General features: G+C 44.4%; 1 protein-coding gene across 7 annotated transcripts in view; it reads left to right on the top strand.

Annotated features, from left to right (window-relative positions):
- The first annotated feature begins 3,423 nt into the window (after positions 1-3,423).
- Positions 3,424-26,257, top strand: part of SLC24A4 (solute carrier family 24 member 4) — a 410,963-nt gene continuing 388,129 nt past the window's right edge. For 5 of the 7 annotated variants that reach the window (XM_075753658.1, XM_075753662.1, XM_075753657.1 and 2 more), the window contains exons 1-3: positions 3,424-3,496; positions 4,130-4,384; positions 6,816-6,926. In XM_075753658.1, the coding sequence (XP_075609773.1) occupies positions 3,466-3,496; positions 4,130-4,384; positions 6,816-6,926 (397 nt within the window). In that variant the 5' untranslated portion in view covers positions 3,424-3,465. Of the gene's footprint in view, positions 3,497-3,680; positions 4,385-4,406; positions 4,592-6,815; positions 6,927-26,257 lie in introns of those variants that run through there. The other 2 variants (XM_075753661.1, XM_075753663.1) reach the window with 2 other exon arrangements.

Here is a 26,257-nt window from a genome sequence, read left to right as displayed (position 1 = left end):
TTTCATGGATCTCCTGTGAGACGCTTCCCTAATTCAAAGCCTTTTGGCTGTTACTCAGTTCAAGATACTAATTGTGCTTGAGATGAAAACCAAGCAAATTTGGCAGTGCTAGATGAAGCTAGCATTAGTCTGTGCTTCTAGTGAGACATTTCAGCATGGGACATACTTGAAAGTTAAATGATCACAATGATAAGCACAGTAATAAGAAAGAAAGATTGTTTCTTGCATCTGGCTTAGTTTAAGACAACAAGTACTATTTAATATTTTCTTCCTCTACACTTTGTTTTGATGATATTTCCCAAATACTTCTGATTTCCAAAATGTAATTCTTTCAGGAGTATTCCTAGATCTAGACCAGAAAAATTTTGTTCTGATTATAATGGAAACACAGAACATCCAGAGTATCACCAAACCACTCACTGTGAGGGCATCACTCAGAAAACCATGTGTGTCTTTTTCTTTCTTTTTTTTTTTTTTTTTTGAGACTATTAATGGAAAGACCCCATTGAATTTATATACACTTGTTCTGGTTGCAGCAAGAAATAGCAATAATTTAAGATTTAAAAAAGGAATGTAAATTTCTCTAATGCCACCTTATGCAGAAAGCATTTCCTTCTTTTTTGCCTCTGACATTGCATCACTACTCTCTCATACACAGCATGGATGTCTCAAATCAGAAGAAAGAGTTGGGACATACACCATTCCAGTAACGACCTTTGTGTGAATGGCTTGAATGTAAACAGGCCCTCCAGGTGCGGGGAGAGGTAACTGGAGCTGAATTCTGCAGCGCACCACTACCCTTTGAGACATCCTACACAAACAGTTGCGTGACACATTTTCACAGGAAACACCAAAATAAAAGCGATGTGGAATTCTGTTCTGAAAGTTTAGTATTCAAGAACAATTTTGAGGCTGCCTTGTGATCACCAGACTGATTAAAAATGCTAATCAGAAGCTTGTATGATTAGGAGATTAGTACTGTCTGAACTTTGATATGCCTCATTTGTGTACACAGAGAGGGAGAGACACACACACACTGAGAACTGCTTTCAAGGGAAGCAGATTTCTTTTGTGCAAAGGATTCACAAAAGATCTCTTCACTTTTTTGGTTTTTGTTCCTTGCTTTCAGTTCCTCACAGGGACGGCCCCAGGGTTTCTAAAGCCACCAACCGTTGCAACTAAACCAGAAACTTTCTAGCAGCCAGAAAAATGAAAAAACCCTATGTCAAAAAAGGCAATATTATACTTGCATTCCTGTAACTAACCATGTGCTTTGGTCTGATCCATGTGATGTTCATAGGACCCGACAGAATTAATGAAAATCCCTCACATGTGAAACTCAGGACCTCTAACAACGCTTCAATTCCATGTTTTTTGTGTAAACAATCTATAGACACAAATATGGAATATCTATGAATCGCAGCCTCATCTCCAGACCCAAATTTACCTCAATTCCAGACAAACTTGTCATTGAATGTCTTAATATCAGTAACTCTTCAGATCAGGAGTGCCATGGTTTGAAAATGTCTTCAATGTAAAGAGCAAGTAAGAGAATAAACCTGGTAAATACAAAAATCACAAGCAACCTGTGTAAGCTGTGGGGAAAGACACAACTATCAGGACAGCTTCTCTGAAGCCATGGCCCTGGTCTGCCTTATACGTGAAGATTATAAACTTATGGCAAGCAGATACTGAAAAAACCAACAAATCTCTGCAATCCCTTCCAGAGTCACCATCCTTCTATTACTAGACAAAATCTTCATACAGAAAACCACGGTCTTGTCAGCTCCGCAACCCTTATTAAACAGAGAACAAGGGAATGGCAGGCTGATGTTCACACTGCCACTTTGAGCGGAAGGGAAGGCTTTAGTCCCAGAAAAGAGGTGATAAAAAGCCATATGAAGAATTAGCTCTCAAGCATTATGACAGCTGACAAGGTATGCAGTGGCATCTCTACTGGCATGGCAACCAACAACTTCACTAAGCTTAAAGGTCTTCAATGAACAAACAGTCCACTATAAAGAACGCTCCTGATCTAAAAAGCTTCAGTTGCCTTTACCCAGCTTCCCATGCCTCTGCATCTAATTAGCCTGTTAAGTTCTTTCAGTCCAGGGTGGGTTTCATCATTCTGGGTTCAACTGAGAGATTTCCTGCCTGACCATGGAAAGAAATAAAGGGACATAAGCTGACGTGTAATCTACTGCCTTTTTTGTAGTAGGCAAGAGCTTTCAAAGTGACTTTTCCTCTCTCAGCAGCTACAAAAGGAATGAAGAGAGGAGACTGTGGCATGTCTCATTGCCATTCTTCTAACATGCAGTTGTTTTCCTGCTTTAATGTAAATCAGAAAGTCAAGGGCCTATCAGAGCCTAGGTGCCCCATGAGCTTTAACAGTTAAAGCACGCAAGTTTCTGTAGCTATGTGTATGCAAGCAAGCACCAAGGTTAACACAACTGCTTCTCTTTGGTTCTCCTGCTTGAGTAATCGCTTTTGTGCTTGAGACAACTGGTCAGCCTTCAGCATGAATCTAGAGCTATTTCACGTGTCGTGTGTGCAGAGAACCCTGAGCACTGTGCTGCCACAATCTCACTATAGCAGATATAATTCATAAACATAAGGAAACCCCCCCACATTTGCATGAAGATGAGAAAACACAGAAGATAAGCAATATTTTATTTGTGAAGATTTGCTTTTGCAGGCTAGGATATTCGTATTATAATTATGACACCATTAGAAACAATGCCAGATATGAAGCATTATATGTTCTTAAGTACAAGGACAGCGATCCAGAGGGAATCACCTGAAAGGCCTTCCATTGTAAACCAAATGCTGTATTGAAAAGAAGATCAGATGAGTTAGTTAATCTTGTTTTGTCCACAGGCACTCCTTGACACGCGCAGCATTTCTGGATACCTGGAAGGGATACGGAACTGATGCCTGTGCTGTTGTAGGTAGTTCCCAAAACTATTCTTGTTGGCTAGCAGTAACCACTTAAACGCCAAATTTTAGTTCAAAAAAACCCCAAACAACTGCTCTGGGATAGTCTGGAACTAATTGCTGTTTCACAAAATGGGTCATCCACTTTGTTGTCCTACACACCATCCATTCGTTGCAGCGCAAGCTACATACAGCAGGGATCAGAGAAGTGCCATATCCGCCCATGGAAGTCCATCTTGAAACGCATCTCCTACAGACATGTGGAAGAACCCAGATGCCACCAATACTGGGCCGCCTCTCACCGCGGTACCCCGGCACCCTTTCCCTCACACCCCCCCCCCACCCCCCGCCGCGCACCCCGCAACCGCCGGACCCTGCCTGTTCCAACGGCCGCCCTCGCCCCCCGCACCTCAGGCAGCGCGAGCCGGGCCCTCTGTCCCCACCTCCCTAGACGGCTCCCGCACCTCAGGCGGCGCCAGCCCTGGCCCCGGCCCGCAGCACTTGCCGCTGCCTGTTCCCCTCCTCGCACGGATGGCCCCGCCAAGCGCGGCACCGAGAGCAGGTAATTCCTGCGCCGTTTAGGGGAATGGATTAATTTAGCGGCTTAATTCCGCCCCCCCCCCCCCCCCCCCGCCAGAGGTGGGGGAGGGCAGGGTACATGCGCGTTGCCATGGGTGCCGGCGGAGCACCCAGAAAGTTGCGGGAGAGGGGCGGGGAGAAGGGGGCCGGGCCGGGCGCTGAGAGGAGCGGCTGCCCGCCCGGCTGAGTGGGCGCTCAGCGCCCAGTGGCCAGCTACTCCCGTGGCGGCGGCTGTTAAGCACACCTGCCGCCAACGGTACTAGCTACTCCTGGCGGCGGCGGGAGGGAGGGAGAGAAGAAAGGGATAAACTTTAAACTTGGCCGGGGCGGGCAGGGAGCTGCATGGATGCCGCCGTCCCTCGGTGCTGACTCGCAGCCCACGGCACGCTGTAGGGCGGCCGCTACCAGAGGAGCGCGGCGTGTCCCCGCGCCGCTTCCTCCGCCGCCGGCCATGGTGCGTGTGGGGCGCGGGGCTCAGCCCGGCCCCTGAGAGCGACGTCTCGCCCTCTCCGGTCTGCCGCTGCCGTCTTCCCCGCGCCCCCGCCCGTCTCCACCTGCTTCTGCTTCGCTGCTGCTGACCTGAGGCGTTGGGCATCGGCTTCTCTCCGCGCTGCAGCCCGCCCGACATGGAGCCGTCAGCGGGAAGCTGCCGAGAGTGATCCCCACTTTCCGACCGACCTGCTGGCCGCCCCCTCGGCGCCCGCGCTTGCTCCGATGGAGCTGGACGAGACACCGCTCGCCCCCCCGAAGACCATGCTGCTTATGCTGAGGAAAGTTCGCAAGAGGCGGGAGATGTTGCTGCAGCAGCTGGGCTTCATCTGCGCCATCCTCTTCTTCGTCTGGTGCATGTCCAGCCTGCTCTCCAGACTGGGTGAGTGGCTGTGGCGGCGGCACTGACGGACCCCAGCAGGGCCAGGAGGGCGGCTGGAGAGGCTCGGGGGCTGTCGCCCCGGGAGCAGCCGGGGGTTGGCGGGCTCAAGCGTCCGCGGCTGTTCCTGGTTTGAGTTTCTCAGTGGAAATACGCCAGCGGGCGGGCGAGCAGCGCGGGTTCCTCAGGAGAAACCTCAGCGCCGGGCAGGTGCGTGGCCGCGGCCCTGGGGAGAGGAGGCGTCGGTGGCGCCTGGTGGCTTTCCAGCACCGGGCCCGCCGTGCCTCTCGGAGCGCTTCAGGTCGAGAATCGAAGGGGAATCGGAATCACAGGGCAATTGCGTGCTTGGAAACAGCCCTGAAGTAGTCCCCCCCTTAGCCGCTGCATCAGAGCTGAAGCCTCTCCAGCCGCTCGTGGTACCCTCTGCAACTTCGAGCCACCTTTCATTTTTATCTTTAGGTTCCAAACCTCCATCAGCTGCAACTGCTTCTTTTCTCCATCTTTTCTCTCCACCCTCCCCAAATTACAGTTGGATTTGACACAAAATTCTGTATTTTAGGCAAGGAACGGTGCTAATTTATAGAGACAGTCTGTTGCATCCTTTGTGCAAGTGCCGTGTTGGTAAACTGATGCATTTATAGTTAATTACATCATTCCCATTCATTTTGTATTTTTCCCACCTGCTGGCACAGTTTGGGCTGTAAGTGGGCAGCTTCAGGCCCTCTTCCTGCCTTATTAATTTCTATTGATATGCTTTGCATCACTCAAATATGAAGGCTAAGGTTGCTGGGACAGACATGGGTCTCTAGGTAGGACTATCGAAAGTCCTTGAGGATTTAAGAACAAAATCAAACTAAGCCCAGATCCTATGACCACGTTTAATATAAGAAAATCAGATTTCAGCAGAAATAGGATGGGTCATCTGCTTAAAGCTGAAGTTAAAATACGTGCTTTAGGGAAGAAGAATCTGGTGGAACTTGTCTGCTTTTTAATGCTATTGTGCTCAGATTATTGCCTGGGATATTGTTTGACATATATCTAGGATGGCAACAAGCCATCCACACACAAATTTAGTGTCTTAGACCTGATTAGCATATTGCTCATCTTAAAACTTTCAACTTTTTTTTTAACTGTGGTTTTAGACTATACTGTTGCTTGTTTTATTTAGAACTATTTGTCATGCCTATGCTTTTTCATTGGTTTTTTTTTTCTTTGCAGCAGCTATTTATTTTCATAAACTTACTGGTTTGTGAAAGCTAGTAATTGGGGCATGATTATGTTTACATAGTTTGAGGGGGTTTTTGTTGTGGATAAGTTTTCCAGAACTTTTTTAGGTTTACATGAAAAATGTCATGACTAATGAAAGTTTTTAATCTCCTGGGTTATCAACTGAATCCCTCATAACCTAATTTTTGATAGTATGCTGCATCAGGTAGGTTTGGTTTTTTTTTTTCAGCTGGCTAATTTACAGTATATTGAATCCATAAACACTGACCATCTGTTCTCTATGTTTCTTGTAAATGTGGCATCAGAATATTTTAGCAAATACTCTAGCCAAACTAACTTCCAAGCTAGATTGTTTTGCAAGAGTCTCTGTAACAAAGCACAAGCATTACGTGATGACTGAATATAAACTCTTAAGATCAACCACGGAAGAATTTTTGTTATTATAATATGTTCATTTGAAATGGATATGGTTGAGATGGAAGTGATTTAATTAAGAGGTTCTATTCTTCCTTTGATTATTATAATTACATACCCTGCATTATCACAACTGCTCCTTTTGTACTCTATTCAGCAAGTTCCATTGAGAATGCTTCTGGAATACGAGTTTAAGCAAAAGCTCCATTGACTTCTAAAGAAGTTTGTTTTCCTTAAGACTTGTGGGGATTCACAGTGCAGGGATTGATATTATCAAGTATATCAACAGTGAAAAGATCAGCCCCTAGACTAAGAATAAACCAAAATGTAACTAACTGGAACATGTCCATATGCATTTTGATTTTTTGAGAAATCAGTAATGTAATATGTGCAAGTGCAGATGACTAAATGGAAGTGTAATTGTTGCTCATGTCAGCATAGCTGGGCTGGTTTCATCTATAGGAGCTGCTAAGTGTTGAGTTTCACAGGTGCAGGCTTCAGCATTTGCTTTCTGCAGAATTATTTTCCTGTTGTGGGTCACAGCCAGGTGTTCTGATAGCCAGAACATGCTAACTGCTCTGATACTGCACTGCACCTTTGTAGCTAGTTTCACCCTTTGTACCTAGAAGCACCCAGCATACGTATGTTGGCACATGCTCCAGTCACACCTTGGTTTTGCTGCATTCACATACTGGTCTGTCCATGCTCCAGGCTAGTGGGGCCTTATAGTCCAGTTAAGATGATGCAGAAAAAATCAGTGACAGTGGGCATAACCTCTTTCTATTTAATATAGGCCGAGAATCAACTATTGCAGACAAACGTGTTTTGTCAGAAATATGGAGGAATAGAAGGTTGATGGCATCACCTAATGGGACACATGAAGAAAAGAACTGTACAGAGCCAGGTAAGATGGGAAAACTTTGGGATATCTTATAAGCTCTTGAGATGTATTGCATAGTGCTGTCATGACCAAGCTGTGGTGATATGTTAGGGTAAACATAGAAGTGTGAAACTTAAAAAAAGCGCAGGACTGTTCTGTGTAGAAATAAGGTTTATTGTGCTATATAATGCCATGACTATCTATTAAAGGTAAAAGTTAATGTTCAGATGTAAGAATGTTTTGGGGTCATTATGAGACTTGTGTTGACAACTTAATTTCTTTAATTTGGATTATTCCTGTCTACCTGATGCTGTGTATATTGCACTGGTAATGAGAGGTGTACTCTTCTTGAAACTATGGGTAGCTAAACATGCAGTGTTTGAGATGCCATCTGAGCACAGTAATTTATGTTCATTACCATTATACACTTAATCATGTTTTGCTAGTTTAATGATAAACTATGTATTCAGAGTAGGAATTTATATTGTGTGGAGGGGGATGATGAGGTAAGTAATACAGAAACCCTGGAATCCATTTTACTTCAGGATATCTATCCCGGCCAGGCAATAAAAATTGACTGAGAGCAGGGATAGATGACGCATTTTAACATCAGTGTTAGTCCACAATGCTTTCATCTTCCCATCTGTCTTTCCACTGTGTATTTCCTTTCTTTCTCTCCGTGCCTCTCTGTGGTTTACAGTGTGTGGGAGACGAGACATTTTGCCAGTTGCACTAGCCAAATTAATTTAAAGTTCAGATTTTTATTTTTTTTTAAAATATGACTCTCTGATCAACTCTTTGATGACAGCAGAGTCTGTGCCTTCTTGCAAACAGTGACAGTATGAGTTCTGGGATACTGTCAGCCCCAGACACTAGAGGAGTTTGGAGTAGTACTACCCTCCCTCCCCCAGTTACTTGTTTGTTGTAATGCTGAGTCACCTGTTGTATAGATTGAGAATCACTACTGTGCTTATGCACTTCTGAGAGGAGTGGAAGGAAATTGTGCAAAGTATCTGGGTCCAAAAGCTTTAAATGTATCATCTTGATGTCCAAGAGCTTCTCTGTAAAGAACTTCGTGGGTCAGTTTGCTGTTGGCTTCATCCGTAACCGTATGATGCTGTTGTCTGTGAACAACTCTGACAGACAAAACAAGGAAGACGACAAAAATGACCTTTTGGAAACATGTAATTATTCTTGATGAATAGTTAGAAAATACTATTCTTTCCCACTCCTCTTTTGTTTTTCTCCATATATGTGGATGCATCAGTGTGATCATGTCTGAACACATACTTGGCAGCACACTTGGAGCCAAGCCAGCAAAGGCCACAAAATCATAGCAGCTGGATCAGAAAGATGCCCAGCAAAGTTCTTGATGGGGATTTCCATTTAGTATGAATGAGAACTTTTTTACAATGATATGATAAAACTGCCAAGGGACAACGTATGCTTATGTGTAAATTGGAATACCAGGAGCAGTGCTGACTCCTCCAGATGTGTAGAACAAATAGCTCAGCTCCATCCATTCTTCTAAAATTGTAAGATTAGTTTCAGAACAATTGGAATAAATAAATAAATAGAGTCGGGTCATTTTGATGTGCTTTCTGAAATTCAAGTTGTTGAGGTGCACTTTTCTCTGTAACCACAAAGACTGCACACATGAGAGGTCCAAATATGCCTCAGGATGCTGAGGTTTTAAGAAAAATATCATGAGACTTGGATTCAATTCAGGATTTCTAGTCACAGTGCTGGAATTAGCCTTTCTTTTTAAAGGTGTTTCTTCTGTTAGAACACAGATTTACAGATCAAATATGTCACAGGATTGCAATTGTAGCATTTGTTAGTCACTTCCTGTTATTCTGCAGTTATGTATAGCTCTCTGTGTATCTTCTGCAGCTGAAGGGGGGATTTAGATGCTGCAAGAGTGGCCAGATGTAAGATAGCTGCAAATAAAGGGAGCATCTGAAAATATCTGATGTTTGTTGGACAGGAATGGGTATGTAAGAACCCATGGTTGTTATTGCTCAGTAACAACTTCTGTAGGTTTAGGGGTTTTTGTTCTGTTTGGTTGGTTGGGTTTTTTTTGGGGGGGGGGGGGGTCTGTGGTTTGTGGTTTTCGGGTGGTTTTTTTTTTTTCTTCCCTCATTCTTGTCTTGTAGCCAGAGATTGAGATTTGTCCTGTAATGAGAAGAAAAGTACAATGACCTAACAGCTATCAAAAAGGAGCAAGTAGAGTAGCTCATCTCTATGGGAATGTAGCTTGTGTAACCCCATGACTACCTCTGGAGAAAGTAGTTCCAGGAAAGGTCAAGAGATTTGATCAAAAATTGCATAGAAAATTGTTGAGAGAGTATGGATTTTCAGTTGGACTATGCAAGCTTTCGGTCATGCACATATCCCAGTGTACTGAAAATCTCAAGAATATGCTGTCAAAGACTTTAAATGGCTGGACTTTATTTCTGGTCTTTTTTTTTAACCTTGAGAACAGATAGTTAATATGTATATATGTTGTGTGAATACAGTGCTCTCTGTAGGCTCCTTTATCAGAATTACTTATTCTTACCCATGTCATTTCTTTATCTGCCTTAAGCACTAAGGGCCCTACAAATGCATAGGTGTATATATGGTATATAGCATTTTTCTTATGTTATATGGATGTTTTTCTATGTGTGTTTAGGATGCAAGAACTTCATAATACTTTGGGGAATGCAAGTTTTTGCTGAGAACCTGTTAATCCTTTGTGTCATTGCAGTGCTAGTGCTGTGCTTCCTCTTTATTAACTTCCTACGCAAGTCTGCAGCTTTACTTCCCTTTCGCCAAAGGCTTTCAACAAAGTTAATTTATTTACTGTTTCACCCCCTTTTCTTACTTACATGCAAATAAAAAAATCCCCAGTTGTCAGAAATTGCAGCTGTAGAAGTTTGTAAGACCATGAGATCCTTGCAGTTTGTGACAGTGGTAAGACAAACTGTTTTTCTGACAGTGGCAGAAAAACTCCATAAGCTTCTGGAAGTAACGTTAGAAGCTTGTGGAAGCTGCGATCTGCTAGGAGCTCACATAGCCTACACTGTCCGAGATTGTCTCATTTACTGAAGTTGATAATTTTGTATTGTGTTCTTCTGGAAACACTACTAATGCTTCTGGGGCCATTGTATCAGAACAGAAAAAACTTGGCAATGCTGCTTTAAAAAAGAACCCTGAGGCTCTGACAAAGGAAAGGAAAATACATCTCTGTGTGTGTGTGTGTATATATATATATATATATATAAAACTAGAGGAGAAAGGTTTTTGTAACATTCGGAGGTTAGAGAGACTGATATTCATTAATATCTTAAGAGGTGCCGCACATTTTTTCTGATAGTAACTATTCTGCAGTCATAAGCAGTTGTAGATATTGTCTATCCCGTAACAGCAGCAAAGGAACTGTAGATCAGCTGCAAGAAGGAGGTGGAGCTTTTGTAAGCACTAAGCCAACCTCAGTTCTAGTCTGGACTAAGACCAAATCGTCACTAAAGTTAACATGTTGTGTAGCATTTTTCCATTAAAGATCCTTCCTGGCTTGAACCTTCCCTTTGTTGGAAGCTCCTCTGCCATGAAAAGACACAAGTCTATATGTCCTGGAGCCAGGCTGGAGGCCTTATAGATTCTATGTAGAAGGCTCTGGACTTCAAAAATTTAATGACAACCTGGGATTTTTTAATTATGAATCTTGTGTTTATTTTGTATTGAGTAACTCTCTGGATGGCTGCTGTGGGTATCCCTCTTTGGGGGATACTGTTATTTATGGGTCTGAAAACTTTTCCTGGGTAAATTTCTGTGAGAGGAGGGGTTGATACGACCCTCACTTAAAGCAGAGTGATCACAAAGGGAGAGTAGTTGTCTCTAGCATCTTAACAGATCTCATTAGTTCACAACCAATTTTTTTGCCTTATCCAAGCTCTCACTTCCATCTGCCATCAGCTTGCTAGCTTGCAGTGCCATCTGCCCAGCAACTCTGATTTATAGCTTCTCTGCTCCAATGGCTTGCCTCTTGTTTCAGAACGTTCCCATGACTCCATGTCCTCGCTTCCAGCGCAATTACAAGCTGGGGTGACTGGGTGGTGCGATGTTTCTGGCCACATGACTCCACTGGGCCATGTTAGGCTGTTAAAGCAATTGATCTGGACTCCTTTCTGTTGCAAATACATTCAAGTAATCTCTGTGTACAGTAGTGAGAATATTTAAACTACTTGCTGTGAATTAGAAATGTATCAGAATATATTTCCATTAGTCTTCTGACACTGGTCAGTGAGCTACCTTGAAACTGAAAAGAGTTGGTGGGATTTTCTGTCCAGTGGTTTGTGAACTGTGGACAGTTCATGAGCTACATTGATTTTAAATAGCTGGGGATTTGGCTCAAGTGTGCTCCTCGCATTGTTATCAGTGGGTAAAGACGAATTGTGGATTGGCAGAAAGGCAGGGGTTAGCATTTCTTTGAGCCATGCTGCCTTCTTACTTTAGAATTAAAAGGCACATTGTAGCAATACTTTCTGTTCTTGCAGCAAGAGAGAAAGAATCAGTCCTCTACAGTGAAATAAAGTGTGTTTCCCAGCAGCATGTATATAACTGAGTTCTGAGTCAGGATCAGAAGTCGTTAAGTCTGTGTATATTTTACACTGTTACTTACAACCTTGGGGACTCATGTAGGATGTGATGCATTGTAGAGAAACTACAGAAGTCTTAGACAGTTTTGTTAACCTACCAAAGAGAGTACAAGAGCCTGTTACCTTTTCTACAAAAACGGATGATGGTTTTCTTGCTGACTAGAGAAGACAAGACTGACTCTTCAAAGTAATATTCCAAAAGGATAGAAAAAGCTATTTCTTGTACATTTGTAGTAAAGACACTACAGGAAGCATTGATATCCATCAATTTTATTTAACAAAAGCAGTGCTCAGTTAAATGCATCATTCTCAATATGCTGCATTGATGTATCCTTTTTTTTCTTAATCCTCATAGACACCTTAATATATAAGATCATAAACTTTGTGTAATAAATGCTGATGTAAACATACTTTTGTTGCTGGTGGAATATGTAATTTTCATGCTGATGTAAATTATCTTTAAACAGTGTGATAATATGTATGTCTTTTAACCAATGGGCTCATGATCTTCCCTAGATCAAACTTCAGTTTTGTAGTAGGGATAAATTTCTTAGACCTTCCCCACTTTTAAGGAGGTGGTATTAATAATTTCACTGTAACCCTTTTTTTCATGAACAGTCTAAATTGTTAAGCTCAGCATGACCTGCAGGTTCTCTGACTATGCATTCATACAGTACCTACAACAGAAGGACCATGGTCTCATTGAGGTAATACAGACGATAACTGTGTTATGTTATTTGCAAATATTCCCCACTAGCCTTTTAGTCAGACTTACTCTCAGCCTTGATGTATAGAAAATGTGCAACTAGTGTAGTATGATAGATTTATTGATAGTGCATACATTTTGAATTAAATTGTTTCTCTACTCCAATGTCTTATGCCCTTAAAGACCAGGAAATTTACCAGCCTTAAATATCCTATTCTTGTGTTGGTCTAAAAGGAAATGAAAAGTGAGGAAAGGTTTAAGAAAAAAATTTCTTAGTTGCTTTCTGCATATGATATTCACATAACATATAGGTGCAGTGTCTAGTGAATGTGTGCATATATGCACAGATGCGCATGTTTGTGTAGTGGAAAGACTTACTAACCAGATAGCATGTGGCTTATTTCTGTAGCCACTTGTCATATGCTTGTGGGATTTTGTTTTGGGTTGGTTTTGGGTTGTTTTCCCTGGTGTCTTTGGACTCACTCTTGTCCCTCCAGATGCTGAGTGGTAAACTTTATTGATTGTGATCTCACTTGGATGGTTTCTGTTTCTAGGGAGGGATAGATGTGTGACAATTTAAAACCACTTTTAGTAGACTAGTTGAGGGCAAATGACAAATGTTTAATGGCAAGATTTTCTTGCGTGGCTCCCAAGGTCTCCTAATCAGAATTCACACCTAGATTTAGGTTTAACTTCTGACATTCTGCCTGGTTTATTGATGTGGGTATTAAAAGGGTTGGCAGGTAGATGTCATTGAAGTTAATTGGGAAAAGTGTTTTGTTTATTTTTTTTGTGAACCAGTTTAGGAAATGGGCTTTGTTTGAAGCTAGAATTTAAAAAATAACCAACTTTCTCTCCGAGCTGTTCATTTTCTAGCAGTGTATTAATACTGGCATCAAAAATAGTAGAAAGAAATGAGACAAACATCTCTCTGTGCTTTGGCTCAACTTGCTGGTGGCATCCCCTGGAGGAGCTGAGCACAGAAAACAAACTCTAGGGTAATTTATCCATTTCCCCAGGTCTAGGTGGCAAGTTTGCAGGAAGTAGTTTAACACACAGCAAATAAGTATCTATTTAAAATGCCATTTAGAGATGTAATAAACAAGGGCAAATGAAACAGAAATACTATTTAATATATTACTATAATATTTATTTCATATGACTCAGATTTATTTACAGTTGGTTTTGGTCCAGTTGAAGCACACTGTGGATAAGGACTTTTACAAGCTAAGTTTTTGCTCTGAAACCAAGAAGCAGGCTTGAAACAAAGATCAGAGTTTCTAAAATGTAGCCACTGCAGAACCAAATTTAACATATGGGGATGCAGGCCCTTACTTTCGTTGAATGGAACAGAACAGGTTGAATGGTCTGGAGTGCTAGACTAAGACCTGAAGGTTCCCGTATTATCCCAGCTCTAATATTTAGATGTCTGATTGCCTCTATTTCAAAGCATATTACCTAAACATTTCTCAAATGTTAATGTAGTAATAGTGCAACATATCTTTTTCTATGACTGCAGACGACTCAGGCAGACAGCAGCTGTGTAAATTAGTGACCTGACGTCAAAAGGAAATATGTGGTAGAACAAAGAATCAAATCCAGATACCTAGGTCCTGATCTGGGCTCCTGCAAAGATGATGTTTGGACTATTATGACCTCCTGAGGGTCCATCCAACCCAAGTTTTCCTGTGATCTGGTGTGGAAACCAAATGAATTACGTTTCACTCAGGACATACTTGAAGTCCTGAATTGGGGATTTCAAAATCAAACTTAATGAGACTTGGGCATGCAGATCTCCATGGTATTGCTCACTGTGTCACCCTTAATGTGGGATGATGTGTGTGTATTTAGATCTGTTCCTTACTAGTATGACCATGCAGATAGACCTTTTTGTGTGGAAATCTGCTCAAGTTTCAGAAAATTGTGCTGTTGATATAAAAGCTGTGCTTAAATTTATCCATCCTTGTCCATGGCAATTTCATTTTCACTCCTTGCTTTTTACCTTATTGTCTGTGACATGTCGCTATGTACTGCAGTTGAGACAGAAAATGCTGCTGTTTTGCTTTGTATCATGCACAATTTTTACCACACGTCACTTTACTGTTGTAGGAAGTGGGTTGAAAAGGCATTGTAAATAAGTCTGTGAGCATTATTCCATACTCTTGGGGTCCACCTAGGACAGAGTCTTTATGAGGTACTGAATGGTTTGATAGATGTTAAAACTCTGCATTCATTACTTCATCTCTGCGGTCTCAGTGTCTCATCAGTCCATAACTTGGACCACTGACGTGGAAGATTCGGGCAAAACTGGACAAGCACAGAGCTGGGCTTTGTACCTGGAGGTACAAAGCGGTCACCAGAAGCTGCAAGAGGGATAGAGAAACTTGGGGTTTGGAATTGGGTGGTAGAAAGACTAAGATTATCCAGTTACGGAGCCTGGAGTTGGAGGATAGGTGAAAGGAACGCAAAGACATGAGAGATATTTGGTTTTGTTGGGCAAGGAATCTAGAATGAAAAGAAAAGGGAGTCTCTAAAAAGGGCTTAAGTTACTGAAGGACTACCTTTTAGCCTTGTGGCACATAAAACTGGAAGCATTCACAATTTATATCCATTTCTTTTTTTTTTTTTTTTTTTTTTTTAGCCTGGAGTATCAGTGAAGAAGCTTATACTAATGACACCATCTAGATATAAAGCAATTTAGAAAGCTTCACCAAAAGCAAACTCTCATGAGCCTCAACTCTGTCTCTGAATCTCAGTGTTTGTTTTGAGGGTCAAAATGACTGATGTAAAAATACACTTAGGCACAATGTGCAATTTCATTACAGTAAATTAATTTTAAACTTTGTTCCGCTAATATTTCTGATAAGAACCCTCAATTATTTTTTTCAGAAGTTTATTATGCATACCTGTGTTGGTTTTGCGTGGCAAGGTTTTGGTAGCGGGGGGGCTACAGGGGTGGCTTCTGTGAGAAGCTGCTAGAAGCTTCCCCTGTGTCTGATAGAGCCAATGCCAGCCGGCTCCAAGACGGACCCGCCGATGGCCAAGGCCAAGCCAATCAGCACCTCTGTGATAACATATTTAAGAAAGAGAAAAACAGTTAGAGAGCGCTTTTGCAGCCAGAGAGAGGAGGGAGAAGATGTAAGAAACTCTGCAGACACCAAGGTCAGTGCAGAAGGAGGGGGAGGAGGTGCTCCAGGCGCCGGAGCAAGATTCCCCTGCAGCCCGTGGTGAAGACCATGGTGAAGCAGGCTGTCCCCCTGCAGCCCATGAAGGGAGGATGGAGGGGGTGTAGAGATTCCACCTGCAGCCCATGGAGGACCCCATGCCAGAGCAGGTGGAGACACCTGAAGGAGGCTGTGGCCCCGTGGGAAGCCCGCGCTGGAGCAAGCTCCTGGCAGGACCTGTGGATCCGTGGAGAGAGGAGCCCACGCCAGAGCAGGTTTGCTGGCAGGACTTGTGACCCCGTGGGGGACCCACGCTGGAGCAGTTTGCTCCTGAAGGTCTGCACCCCGTGGAGGAGACTCACGTTGGAGAAGTTCGTGAAGGACTGTCTCCCATGAGAGGGACCCCACGCTGGAGCAGGGGAACGATGAGAGGAGTCCTCCCCCGAGGATGAAGAAGCGGCAGAAACACCGTGTGATGAACTGACTGTAACCCCCACTCCCCGTCCCCCTGTGCTGCTGAGGGGGGCGGAGGTTGAAGCCGGGAGTGAAGTTGAGCCCGGGAAGATGGGAGGGGTGGGGGAGGTGTCTTTAAGATTTGGTTTTATTTCTCATTCCTCTACTCTGTTTTGCTTAGTAAGAAATAAGATGAATTCCCTCTTAAGTTCCATCTGTTTCGCTCGTGATGATAATTAGAGAATGATCTCTCCCTGTCCTTATCTTGACCCATAAGTTTTCTTTCATTGTACCTTTTCTCCCCTGTCTAATGAAAGAGGGGAGTGATAGAGCGGCTCTGGTGGGCACCTGGCCCTCAGCCAGGGTCAACCCACCACAGTCTTTTTTGGCGCCCAACGTGGGGCTTGACAACGGCAGTTTAGTATTAAGAGTGCTACAGCTATAGTAGTTATTAAGTTGCAAGCTCCTGTGCAGGTCACGGGGTTTGTTAGCTGTGCTGCTTATCTCTACTTTGCTAAACTTAGGAACATGCTGATACAAACAATGGCTGCTCTGTGCTTTGGCCTAGTGTTGATGATCTTATTGTGCTGGGGTAGCTATTTCGTGGGGAGGATGAAGGAACTTGGGAGCATGCTAGTACAAACAATGGTTATGTGCATGGCCCTGGCATCGATGTTATTGCTGTGCTGGGGGAGCTATCTTCTGGAGATGATGGGGGAATACATCTCTCTCTACCTGCTTTTGACGTGGATGGTTTCATTATGCAGGCTCCTAAGGTCCTTGTTCACCCTTATGTAAGCTCATTAATATTACTAATTAATACTGCTGGCATATTACGGGTGTTGTGGAGTTTGGTTTTGTCCTGGTTTAAGGGGAGACAACTTTTAAGTGAGGCAATACTGAAACGTGCCCTGAGGCAGCCAGTCCCCGGGTGGCAGGGTGTGTGGAAGGATTTGGGCAGGTTCCTAGGGCAATTATCACCTCCTATAGCCTGGAACTTCACACCTGAACAGGCAAGCAATCCCAGCAAACTGACACGCCACCTGATAGAAGGGTGTCTTGCCTACCCCAATGAAAACCAACAGCTTCTAGCACTGTACTGGGGCCTGGCCTGGGCCTATCGAGCCACAGTGCAGAACTCTGAGGACTGTGGTTGAGGAAGGCACCCAAACTGCAGCTGAGGACACCGTGGCTGAGATAGGGACACAAACAGTAACAGCTACAGTAATTGCCCCAGTAGTAAAAAAGAAACAGTGGACCAGGAGGTCAACAGGTCCCTATCATCGATTAGTAAGGGAAGAGGACGAAGAGGAGGAGAGGTTTGAGCAGGAAGCTGGTCCTTCAGCAAAGAAGTGGGAGGAAGGAGTGAGAGAAATAAGACAAGAAGCAGAAACTACCCGGTCTCTGACCTCATCCGAACTTCGAGATATGCGGAAAGATTACAGCCGCCAGCCTGGTGAGCGGATTGCTGCCTGGCTGCTTCGATGCTGGGATAATGGGGCCGACAGTCAGCAATTGGAAGGCAGGGAAGCCCAACAGCTGGGATCACTAGCTAGAAACCGAGGAATTGAGAGGGGAATTGGAAAAGAGACAGCAATTTGCAGTCTCTGGAGACGGCTGCTTTCAAGTGTGAGGGCAAGATACCCATTCAAGGAAGATCTTGTTAACTCCCCAGGAAAGTGGACCACCACAGATGAAGGCATCCAGTACCTGAGAGAACTAGCGGTGTTGGAAGTCATCTATAGTGATCTAGATGATGAGGAGGTCTCCAAAGATCCAGAGGATGTCCTGTGCACACGGGCCATGTGGAGGAAGGTGATTCAAAGTGCCCCAGCATCGTATTCTAACAGCTTGGCAGCAATGTATTTCCCAGATATGGACACACCAACTGTGGAGAAGGTGTCTGCTTGGCTTCAGAACTTTGAAGAAAACCTCTGTACCACCTCCTCCTCCCTACGGGCCAGCACGTCGGCTGTCAGAGGTACCCCAAGAAATCAGTCATCTCCTGCTCCGGTCTGAGGGAAAGGGAGCCCCAGGCATATGCCACGTGGTACGCTCTGGTTTTTCCTGCGTGACCAAGGGGAGGACATGAGGAAGTGGGACGGTGAACCCACCTTTAAGTTGGAAGCCCGTGTTCGTGAACTAAGAGGGAAGACAGCTGTTAAGAAGGGGACACCCAAGAAGGCCGTCAGTGTAGTTGCTACAGAGACACGAGAAGGCAAACAGCGATCTCCCAGATGTAAAACTAAAATCATCTCCCTTGATCCTGGTGAGGGGACATCTGGTCTGTCACCGCGAGGGTCAGACAGTGAATACTCTGACCAGGAACAGGAATAGAGGGTCCCTGCCTTCGGCCAGGAGGAGGAAAGGGATGACCGGGTATACTGGACTGTGTGGATTCGATGGCCTGGCACATCAGACCCACAGAAGTATAAGGCTTTGGTAGACACTGGTGCACAGTGTACACTGATACCATCAGGGTATAGGGGCACAGAACCCATCCGGATCTCTGGAGTGACAGGGGGATGCCAAGAACTGTCCGTATTGGAGGCTGAGGTGAGCTTAACAGGGGACAAGTGGGAGAAGCACCCCATTGTGACTGGCCCGGAGGCCCCTTGTATCCTTGGCATAGATTACCTCAGGAGAGGGTACTTCAAGGACCCAAAGGGGTACCGATGGGCTTTCGGTGTAGCCACTGTGAACACAGAGAAGATCAAACAGTTATCTACCCTGTCTGGTCTCTCAGAAGATCCCTTTGTTGTGGGATTGCTGCAAGTTGAAGAACAACAGGTGCCGATTGCTACCAGGACAGTGCACCGGCGGCAATATCGCACAAATCGAGACTCCCTGGCTCCCATCCATGAGCTGATTCATCAACTGGAGAACCAGGGAGTCGTCAGCAAGACTCATTCACCTTTTAATAGTCCCATATGGCCAGTGCAAAAGTCTGATGGAGGGTGGAGGTTAACGGTGGACTATCGTGGGCTAAACGAAGTGACACCACCACTGAGTGCTGCTGTACCAGACATGTTAGAGCTCCAATATGAATTGGAGTCAAAAGCAGCCAAGTGGTATGCTACAATTGACATCGCTAATGCATTCTTTTCAATTCCTTTGGCAGCCGAATGCAGGCCACAGTTTGCTTTCACTTGGAGAGGTGTTCAATACACCTGGAATCGACTGCCCCAGGGGTGGAAGCATAGTCCTACTATTTGTCATGGACTAATCCAAACTGCACTGGAAGAAGGTGGTGCCCCTGAACATCTACAATACATTGATGACATCATTGTGTGGGGCAATAAGGCAGAAGAAGTATTCGAGAAGGGAGAAAGAGTAACTCAGATTCTTCTGAAAGCTGGTTTCGCCATAAAGAAAAGTAAGGTCAAGGGACCTGCACAAGAGATCCAGATTTTGGGAATAAAATGGCAGGATGGACGTCGTCATGTGCCTATGGATGTGGTTAACAAGATAGCAGCTATATCTCCACCAGCTAACAAGAAGGAGACACAAGCCTTCCTGGGCCTTGTAGGGTTCTGGAGAATGCATATTCCAGGTTATAGTCAGCTTGTGAGCCCTCTCTATCGAGTAACCCGGAAAAAGAACTGTTTTGAATGGGGCCTTGAGCAACAACAAGCCTTTGAGCATATCAAACAGGAAATAGCTCGTGCAGTAGCTCTTGGACCTGTTCGGACAGGACCAGCTGTACAAAATGTACTCTACACTGCAGCTGGGGAGCATGGCCTCACCTGGAGCCTCTGGCAGAAAACAGCAGGAGAAACCCGAGGTCGACCATTAGGGTTTTGGAGCCGGGGGTATCGAGGATCAGAAGCCTACTACACCCCAACTGAAAAAGAGATCCTAGCAGCATATGAAGGGATTTGAGCTGCTTCAGAAGTTGTTGGTACAGAAGCGTCTCTTCTCTTGGCACCGCGATTGCCTGTGCTACACTGGATGTTCAAAGGAAACATTCCCTCTACACGTCACGCAACTAGCGCTACATGGAGTAAGTGGGTAGCACTAATCACACAGCAAGCTCGACTGGGGAAACCCAACCACCCAGGAATTCTGGAAGAGATTATGGACTGGCCAGAAGGTAGAGATTTTGGAGCACTGCCTGAGGAGGTAGCTCGTGCCCAAGAGGCACCACCATATAATGAGTTACCAGAAGACGAAAGGCGTTATGCTCTGTTTACTGATGGATCCTGTCGTGTTGTAGGAAACCATCGGAAGTGGAAAGCTGCTGTATGGAGTCCCACACGACAAGTCGTTGAGGCCACTGAAGGAGAAGGTGAGTCAAGTCAGTTCGCAGAAGTGAAAGCCATTCAGTTAGCCCTAAAGATTGCTGAACGAGAAAAGTGGCCAGTACTCTACCTCTATACTGACTCCCGGATGGTGGCAAATGCCCTATGGGGGTGGCTACAGCAGTGGAAGAAGACCAATTGGCAGCGCAGGGGTAAACCCATCTGGGCTGCTGCATTGTGGCAGGACATCGCTGCCCGCGTAGAAAACATGGCTGTGAAGGTACGTCATGTGGATACTCACATACCCAAAAGCCGTGCCACTGAAGAACATCGAAACAATGAACAGGTAGACAAGGCTGCCAAAATTGAAGTAGCTCAAGTGGACCTGGACTGGGAGCGTAAGGGTGAGCTATTTGTAGCTCGATGGGCCCATGAAACATCAGGACATCTAGGGAGAGATGCAACATACAGGTGGGCTCGTGATCGAGGGGTGGACCTGACCATGGAGGCCATCACACAGGTTACTCATGAATGTGAAATATGTGCTGCAATCAGGCGAGCGACACGAGTAAAATCTCCCTGGAATAGAGGGCGGTGGCTGGGTTTTCGATATGGCGAGGCCTGGCAGATTGACTATATTGGGCCACTGCCACGAACACGCCAAGGCAAGCGCTACATACTCACCATGGTGGAAGCAACTACTGGCTGGCTAGAGACATTTCCTGTAAACCATGCCACTGCCCGAAACACCATCCTAGGCCTTGAAAGGCAAATTTTATGGCGACATGGTACCCCAGAAAGGATTGAATCAGACAATGGGACTCATTTTCGAAATAACGTCATAAGCTCTTGGGCAAAGAAACACGGCATTGAGTGGGTGTATCACATCCCCTATCACCCACAAGCCTCTGGAAAGATTGAGAGATATAATGGACTGTTAAAGACTATGTTGAGGGCATTAGGTAATGGGGCATGGAAGCACTGGGATACAAATTTAGCAGAAGCCACTTGGCTGATTAATACCAGAGGATCTGCTAACCGTCCTGGTCCTGCCCAAACAAAACCCCTGCATACTGTGGGAGGAGACAAGGTCCCTGTAGTACACATGGGAAAGTGGCTGGGGAAGGCGGTGTGGATTGCTCCTCCCATGGGAAAAGGCAAACCCATTCCTGGGATTGTCTTTGCTCAAGGACCTGGGTGTACTTGGTGGGTAATGCGAAAAGATGGGGAGACCCGGTGTGTGCCTCAAGGAGATTTAACCTTGGGGTAAAATAATCTGTAATGTGAGTTGTACCTTCTAGGAAGTAATGTAGAAGGAATGACCCAAACCAATGAAGAGCAAGTTTCACAAGGAGCCAGATGAATGCAACAACAGCCCAAAGCAAGCCGGTGTTGGTGCCCAACAACTGAACCTGAACACCCATCCTGACAGATTGGGCCCAAGTCATAGCTGGTTCATGAACATCTGGAGGAGCAGAGGAAGCTCATGGAATGGGAGAATAACATCTATCTGTTAAAGGGCTGGAAATAGTAGTTAATAAGAAGTAAATACAATGAAACAGTTATAATATGTGTATATATATTAAAGTGTGTGGAGCGTGAGCACGACACAAATGGTATGGAATAAGGGGTGGAGATTGTATTGGGTCTGGCTGAGATGGAGTTAATTCTCCCCACAGCAGCCCTCATAGTGCTGTGCTGTGTATTGGTAGCTAGCAAACTGTTGATAACACACCAGTGTTTTGGCTACTACTGAGCAGTGCCAGCACACATCAAGGCTTTCCAACATTTCTTTTTCCCCAGCAGCAGGCTGGGGGTGGGCAAGATCTTGGGAGGGGACACAGCTAGGACAGCTGACCCAAACTGACCAAAGGGATATTCCATACCATATGACATCATGCTCAGCAGTAAGAAACTGAGAATAGGGGGAGGAACAGGGTGGGGGCATTCATTGGTTTTTTTTTTTTTACAATGTTTGTCTTCCGGAGTAAGGGGCACGCTTACTGAAGCCCTACTTCCCAGGAAGTGGCCGGACATCGCCTGCTGATGGGAAGTAGAGAATAATCTTTGCTTTTTGCTTTGCTTCCGTGCGCGGCTTTTTGCTTTAGCTACATTAAACTGCCTTTATCTCGACCCACGAGTTTGGGATTGTTTTTTCTCCATCTTCCTTTCTCCCCTCCCTGCCTTGCTGAGGAGGGGAGTGATAGAGCGGCTCTGGTGGGCACCTGGCCCCCAGCCAGGGTCAACCCACCACAATACCTCTTACTGTATTAATTAATCCCAGTGACTTTTTACAGAATAGATGTGGCTGTCTACCTAGCAGGCTGAAAATACTCCATGAACCTGCTGACAATTAAACTGGCATCATTCCTGTTCTACAGGAAGGCAAGACCTTCAGGCAATAACAAGTGATGGTTTCCTTTAGTCTTTAAAGTTGACAGACATTGAAGACATTAGAGTAGAAAATGTAATAGCCTTAGAAACTGAGTCAAATTCATTCCTGCTGGGACTCTACTGATAAGTTGAAGTACAGCAGAGTAGACACTTCAGGTAGAATGCAGGCTACATGTATATATGCTCGTTCAATTGTTTCCTCTTCTGCAATGTTAAATTAATGGTTTAATGTTAGTGACAGGTGCTGCATTAATGATCTTGAGAGAGTGACATTCTCTACCCATAGTGGGGAACAGTGCCAAATGTGCCTTCCTGTGAGCAAGAAGATAATTTAGACTGTGTGTTCAGTTCCGGTACATACTTGCTTGTTGGACTATTCTCAGAGATTGCCAAAACCTGATGAATTATTTTTCCCCTGCATATGATGCATTCACTTGTTCAATGGGTTGAGGGTAATATGACTGGATCTATTGCACAGAGGTATCTAAATCTTTGTATAGCAAGATGTAAATATTCACAAATGGTGGGAAACATTTAAACTTCAGGAATGGTAAAATGGATGAAATGTATGTTTAGAAGCTCAAAGAGACTGAAATGGGGAAAATAGATTATTTCCCACCCACCCCATTTACTGTGAATCAGCATGTGCTTTGAATTTTGTGAGTTCCTAGCCCAAAACATAGACTCTTGAAGAGAGAGGCATTTGTTCTTTAGTGCTTCTGGGAGCATATCTGTGCTGATGTACACTGCCTTAACTCCACTATGTCATTACAGCCATGACAGTTTACAGCAGCTGAGGTTTCTCCCTACAAATTTGTTGCGGGATGGTGAGATGCTGTTTCTGGTTTAGTTCTTTGGTGAGAATCTTCTCTCTTCTTTTCATGCCCTTGTAAAGGTTGCCTTCTTTGCCTGATTATCTTAGAATCATAGAATGGTTTGGGTTGGAAGGGACCTTAAAGATCATCTAGTTCCAAGCCCCCTGCCATGGGCAGGGACACCCTCCACTAGACCATGTTGCCCAAAGCCCCATCCAACCTGGCCTTGAACACTTCCAGGGAGGGGGCATCCACAGCTTCTCTGCGCAACCTGTTCCAGTGCCTCACCACCCTCACAGTGAAGAATTTCTTCCTAATATCTAATCTAAATCTACCTTTCTTCACCTTAAGGCCATTCCCCCTTGTCCTGTCACTTCATGCCCTTGTAAGCAGTCCCTCTCCAGCTTTCTTGTAGGCCCCCTTTAGGTACTGGAAAGCTGCAATAAGGTCTCCCTGGAGCCTTCTCTTCTCCAGGCTGAACAACCCCAACTCTCTCAGCCTGTCTTCGCAGGCCCTTCATCTTCGTGGCCCTTCTCTGGACTCACTCCAACAGCTTCATGTCCTTCTTATGTTGGGACCCCCAGAGCTGAATGCCTGTCATGCTTCTTTAAATCCCTCACAGGATATTTGGCTACTGTTGCCTAAAATTGTAAGGCTTTTTCTTACCTTCTTAAGCCTTTCACAAGCCTTCCCCTTCCCTGTTGCTGATAGCCTTGTCTGCTTCCTTTACCTGCACTGAAACTTTAAGATGAGTTTCCAATGTCCATTTGCCTTTTCTCGTTATTTTTATGTAGCCCCTTGCAGATTAGTATGTGAAAGAAACTATCTGGAATATTATAATTCTCTCCTTTTTTGAATCTCACTTCATGAGCCATGAGTATCACGGTGTTCTCAAGAGATAGATCAGCCAGGATTGGCTAGACAGAAAGAAGTCAAAGCTAGCATATTAATTAGTCCTGTTTCAGTTTTGCACAGAGGCTTTGCTAGTTGAGGGTGAAGGGAGAAGAGGAGGGTCCCTATAGAGCTGTAGTGTTGTCTGTCCTTGTTGTGAGATGCAGTGGCAGTCCCTAAGAGCACCTAATGGAAATGGATAAGGAAAAGGAGAAAGAAGACTGAAAAAGGCAAAGTGACCTGCCCAAAGTGTGCAGAGAGCATCAGTAGTTAAGCTGCACTTTTTCCCCCCTTAATCAAAAAATTGTAGCCATACTAAGTTCATTGAGCCTGGGGCTGTCGCTGCTACCTTCATCACCTCTCTGCTCTCCTTCCTGATCAGATCATAAGGACTTCACTCTTTTATTGTGCCTTTCTCATGAGAAATGTAACTTATCACAATAGAGATGTTTTTCCTCCTCTGTATTTTTTTACAATGCCTAACATGGGGCACGGAGACTAGTTACTAGTATAAATGGGGCAAGGATATGCCCAGAACTGCTTCAGTATGCTGCATGTTTTTGATTTATGGTGATACCTGAAGGTTGTCAAATGAAGTATTCAGCTTGCCTCTAGGAAGCAAAGTGGTTACCACTTCCCAGCCAGTTATACCAGGTAGCTGAATGCTACAGTACAGAGCAATTCTCATTTCTTCTTCTCCTCCATTTAGAAGGAGAAGGACTGATGGAGGAACCTTGGAATGTATACATCTTTTTAGTTGCTCCCACAAGTGGGTGAGGAGATGCCTGGCTGGCTCATCTGTGGGCCAGCTGCTATCCACAGAGAATGAAGATGAAAAATTGTGACTAGGGAAATTGCAGGGGTCTGCTGTGGTGATGGTTCTACTACTGGGGAATGTGGTTTTGGTTTTTTTGGGGGACCATTGTGTGAGGGGGGCCGGTATAAAATACCAACACTCCTTTGCCATATCAGTGATAAAATGAGCACCTCTTGTTGCTTGCAGGCTGGAAAAGGAAAGAAAGAGTTCAGCAGTATTTTCTCATGTCTGAGCAAACCTGTGTTTGTGCCTGACTCAAAGGTTTTTGAATATTTGGAGGGTTTTTTATTTGATTGGAGGGCAGGTAGGTGAGAGGATGCTTTGTCTTGGCTGTAACTGACTTTTGAGTGCAGAACAAGTACTTCAGATTTGAAGTTAATCCATTATGTTTTTTAATTCTGTATGGGTTTACTATAGGTATTTGGTTGACCAGGATTGATTAGTAACAGCACCTGATGGGAGAGTTCTTACTTGGAAAGACTATCTGGGATCATCTCCAGAACTGCTCTAATCTGTGGATATTCAGGGCAACTAAGTTTAGTAAGTGCTACTTAGGTAATTAAAGGTTGGAGCTGGGCTGCTTTCTCTGCAAGACAACAGACTGGTAAAGGGAAATTGCTTCAATGTTATCTTCTGTATGGCATGGAGTCCAGTCCCACCCAACTCAGAATTTGATTTTCTAATGTGTTATGGGGATTTGACAGTAGAAATAATATTACTCTTCATGTAGTCTTGGAGGCAGCAAAACTAGCACAAATTGCTTACATTGAAAGGAATGTTTATAACTGTTTATGAAACAATCACAATATCCATTTTGCACTCTGGACTCAAATTTGCTTTAAACTAAAAATACAGACTGGCCAAAGAATAATTAAGTCTCTGCTAAATAACTGCTTGTGAAATTCTCTTTACTTCATAACTGTTGTACCAGTTTGTACCCATAGATGTAGGTACAAGACCAATTTGCACATGTAAGAGAGATGTTACATTGAAAAAAGGACAATTGCCGTGATCATACAAACACTTCAGAGTCTTTACAAGTACTATGTTTCTATAAGCTCAGTGGCTTTTGAAATTGGTCAGATTTGGTGGAAAGCATGAAATTATTTGCAGAATCTTTTGGTTTTGTTGGACACTTTCAAAATTCAATGTTTTCTTCTCCATTCCAGGCCCTGCAGGGTTGAATGCTATTCAAATGCCACTAGCATTACTGTTCTTCTGGGATGAGATTGCA

This window comes from Balearica regulorum, chromosome 5, assembly GCF_011004875.1.
Source record: "Balearica regulorum gibbericeps isolate bBalReg1 chromosome 5, bBalReg1.pri, whole genome shotgun sequence".
Lineage (NCBI taxonomy): Eukaryota > Metazoa > Chordata > Aves > Gruiformes > Gruidae > Balearica > Balearica regulorum.
This window is presented reverse-complemented; position numbering and strand designations above follow the sequence as displayed.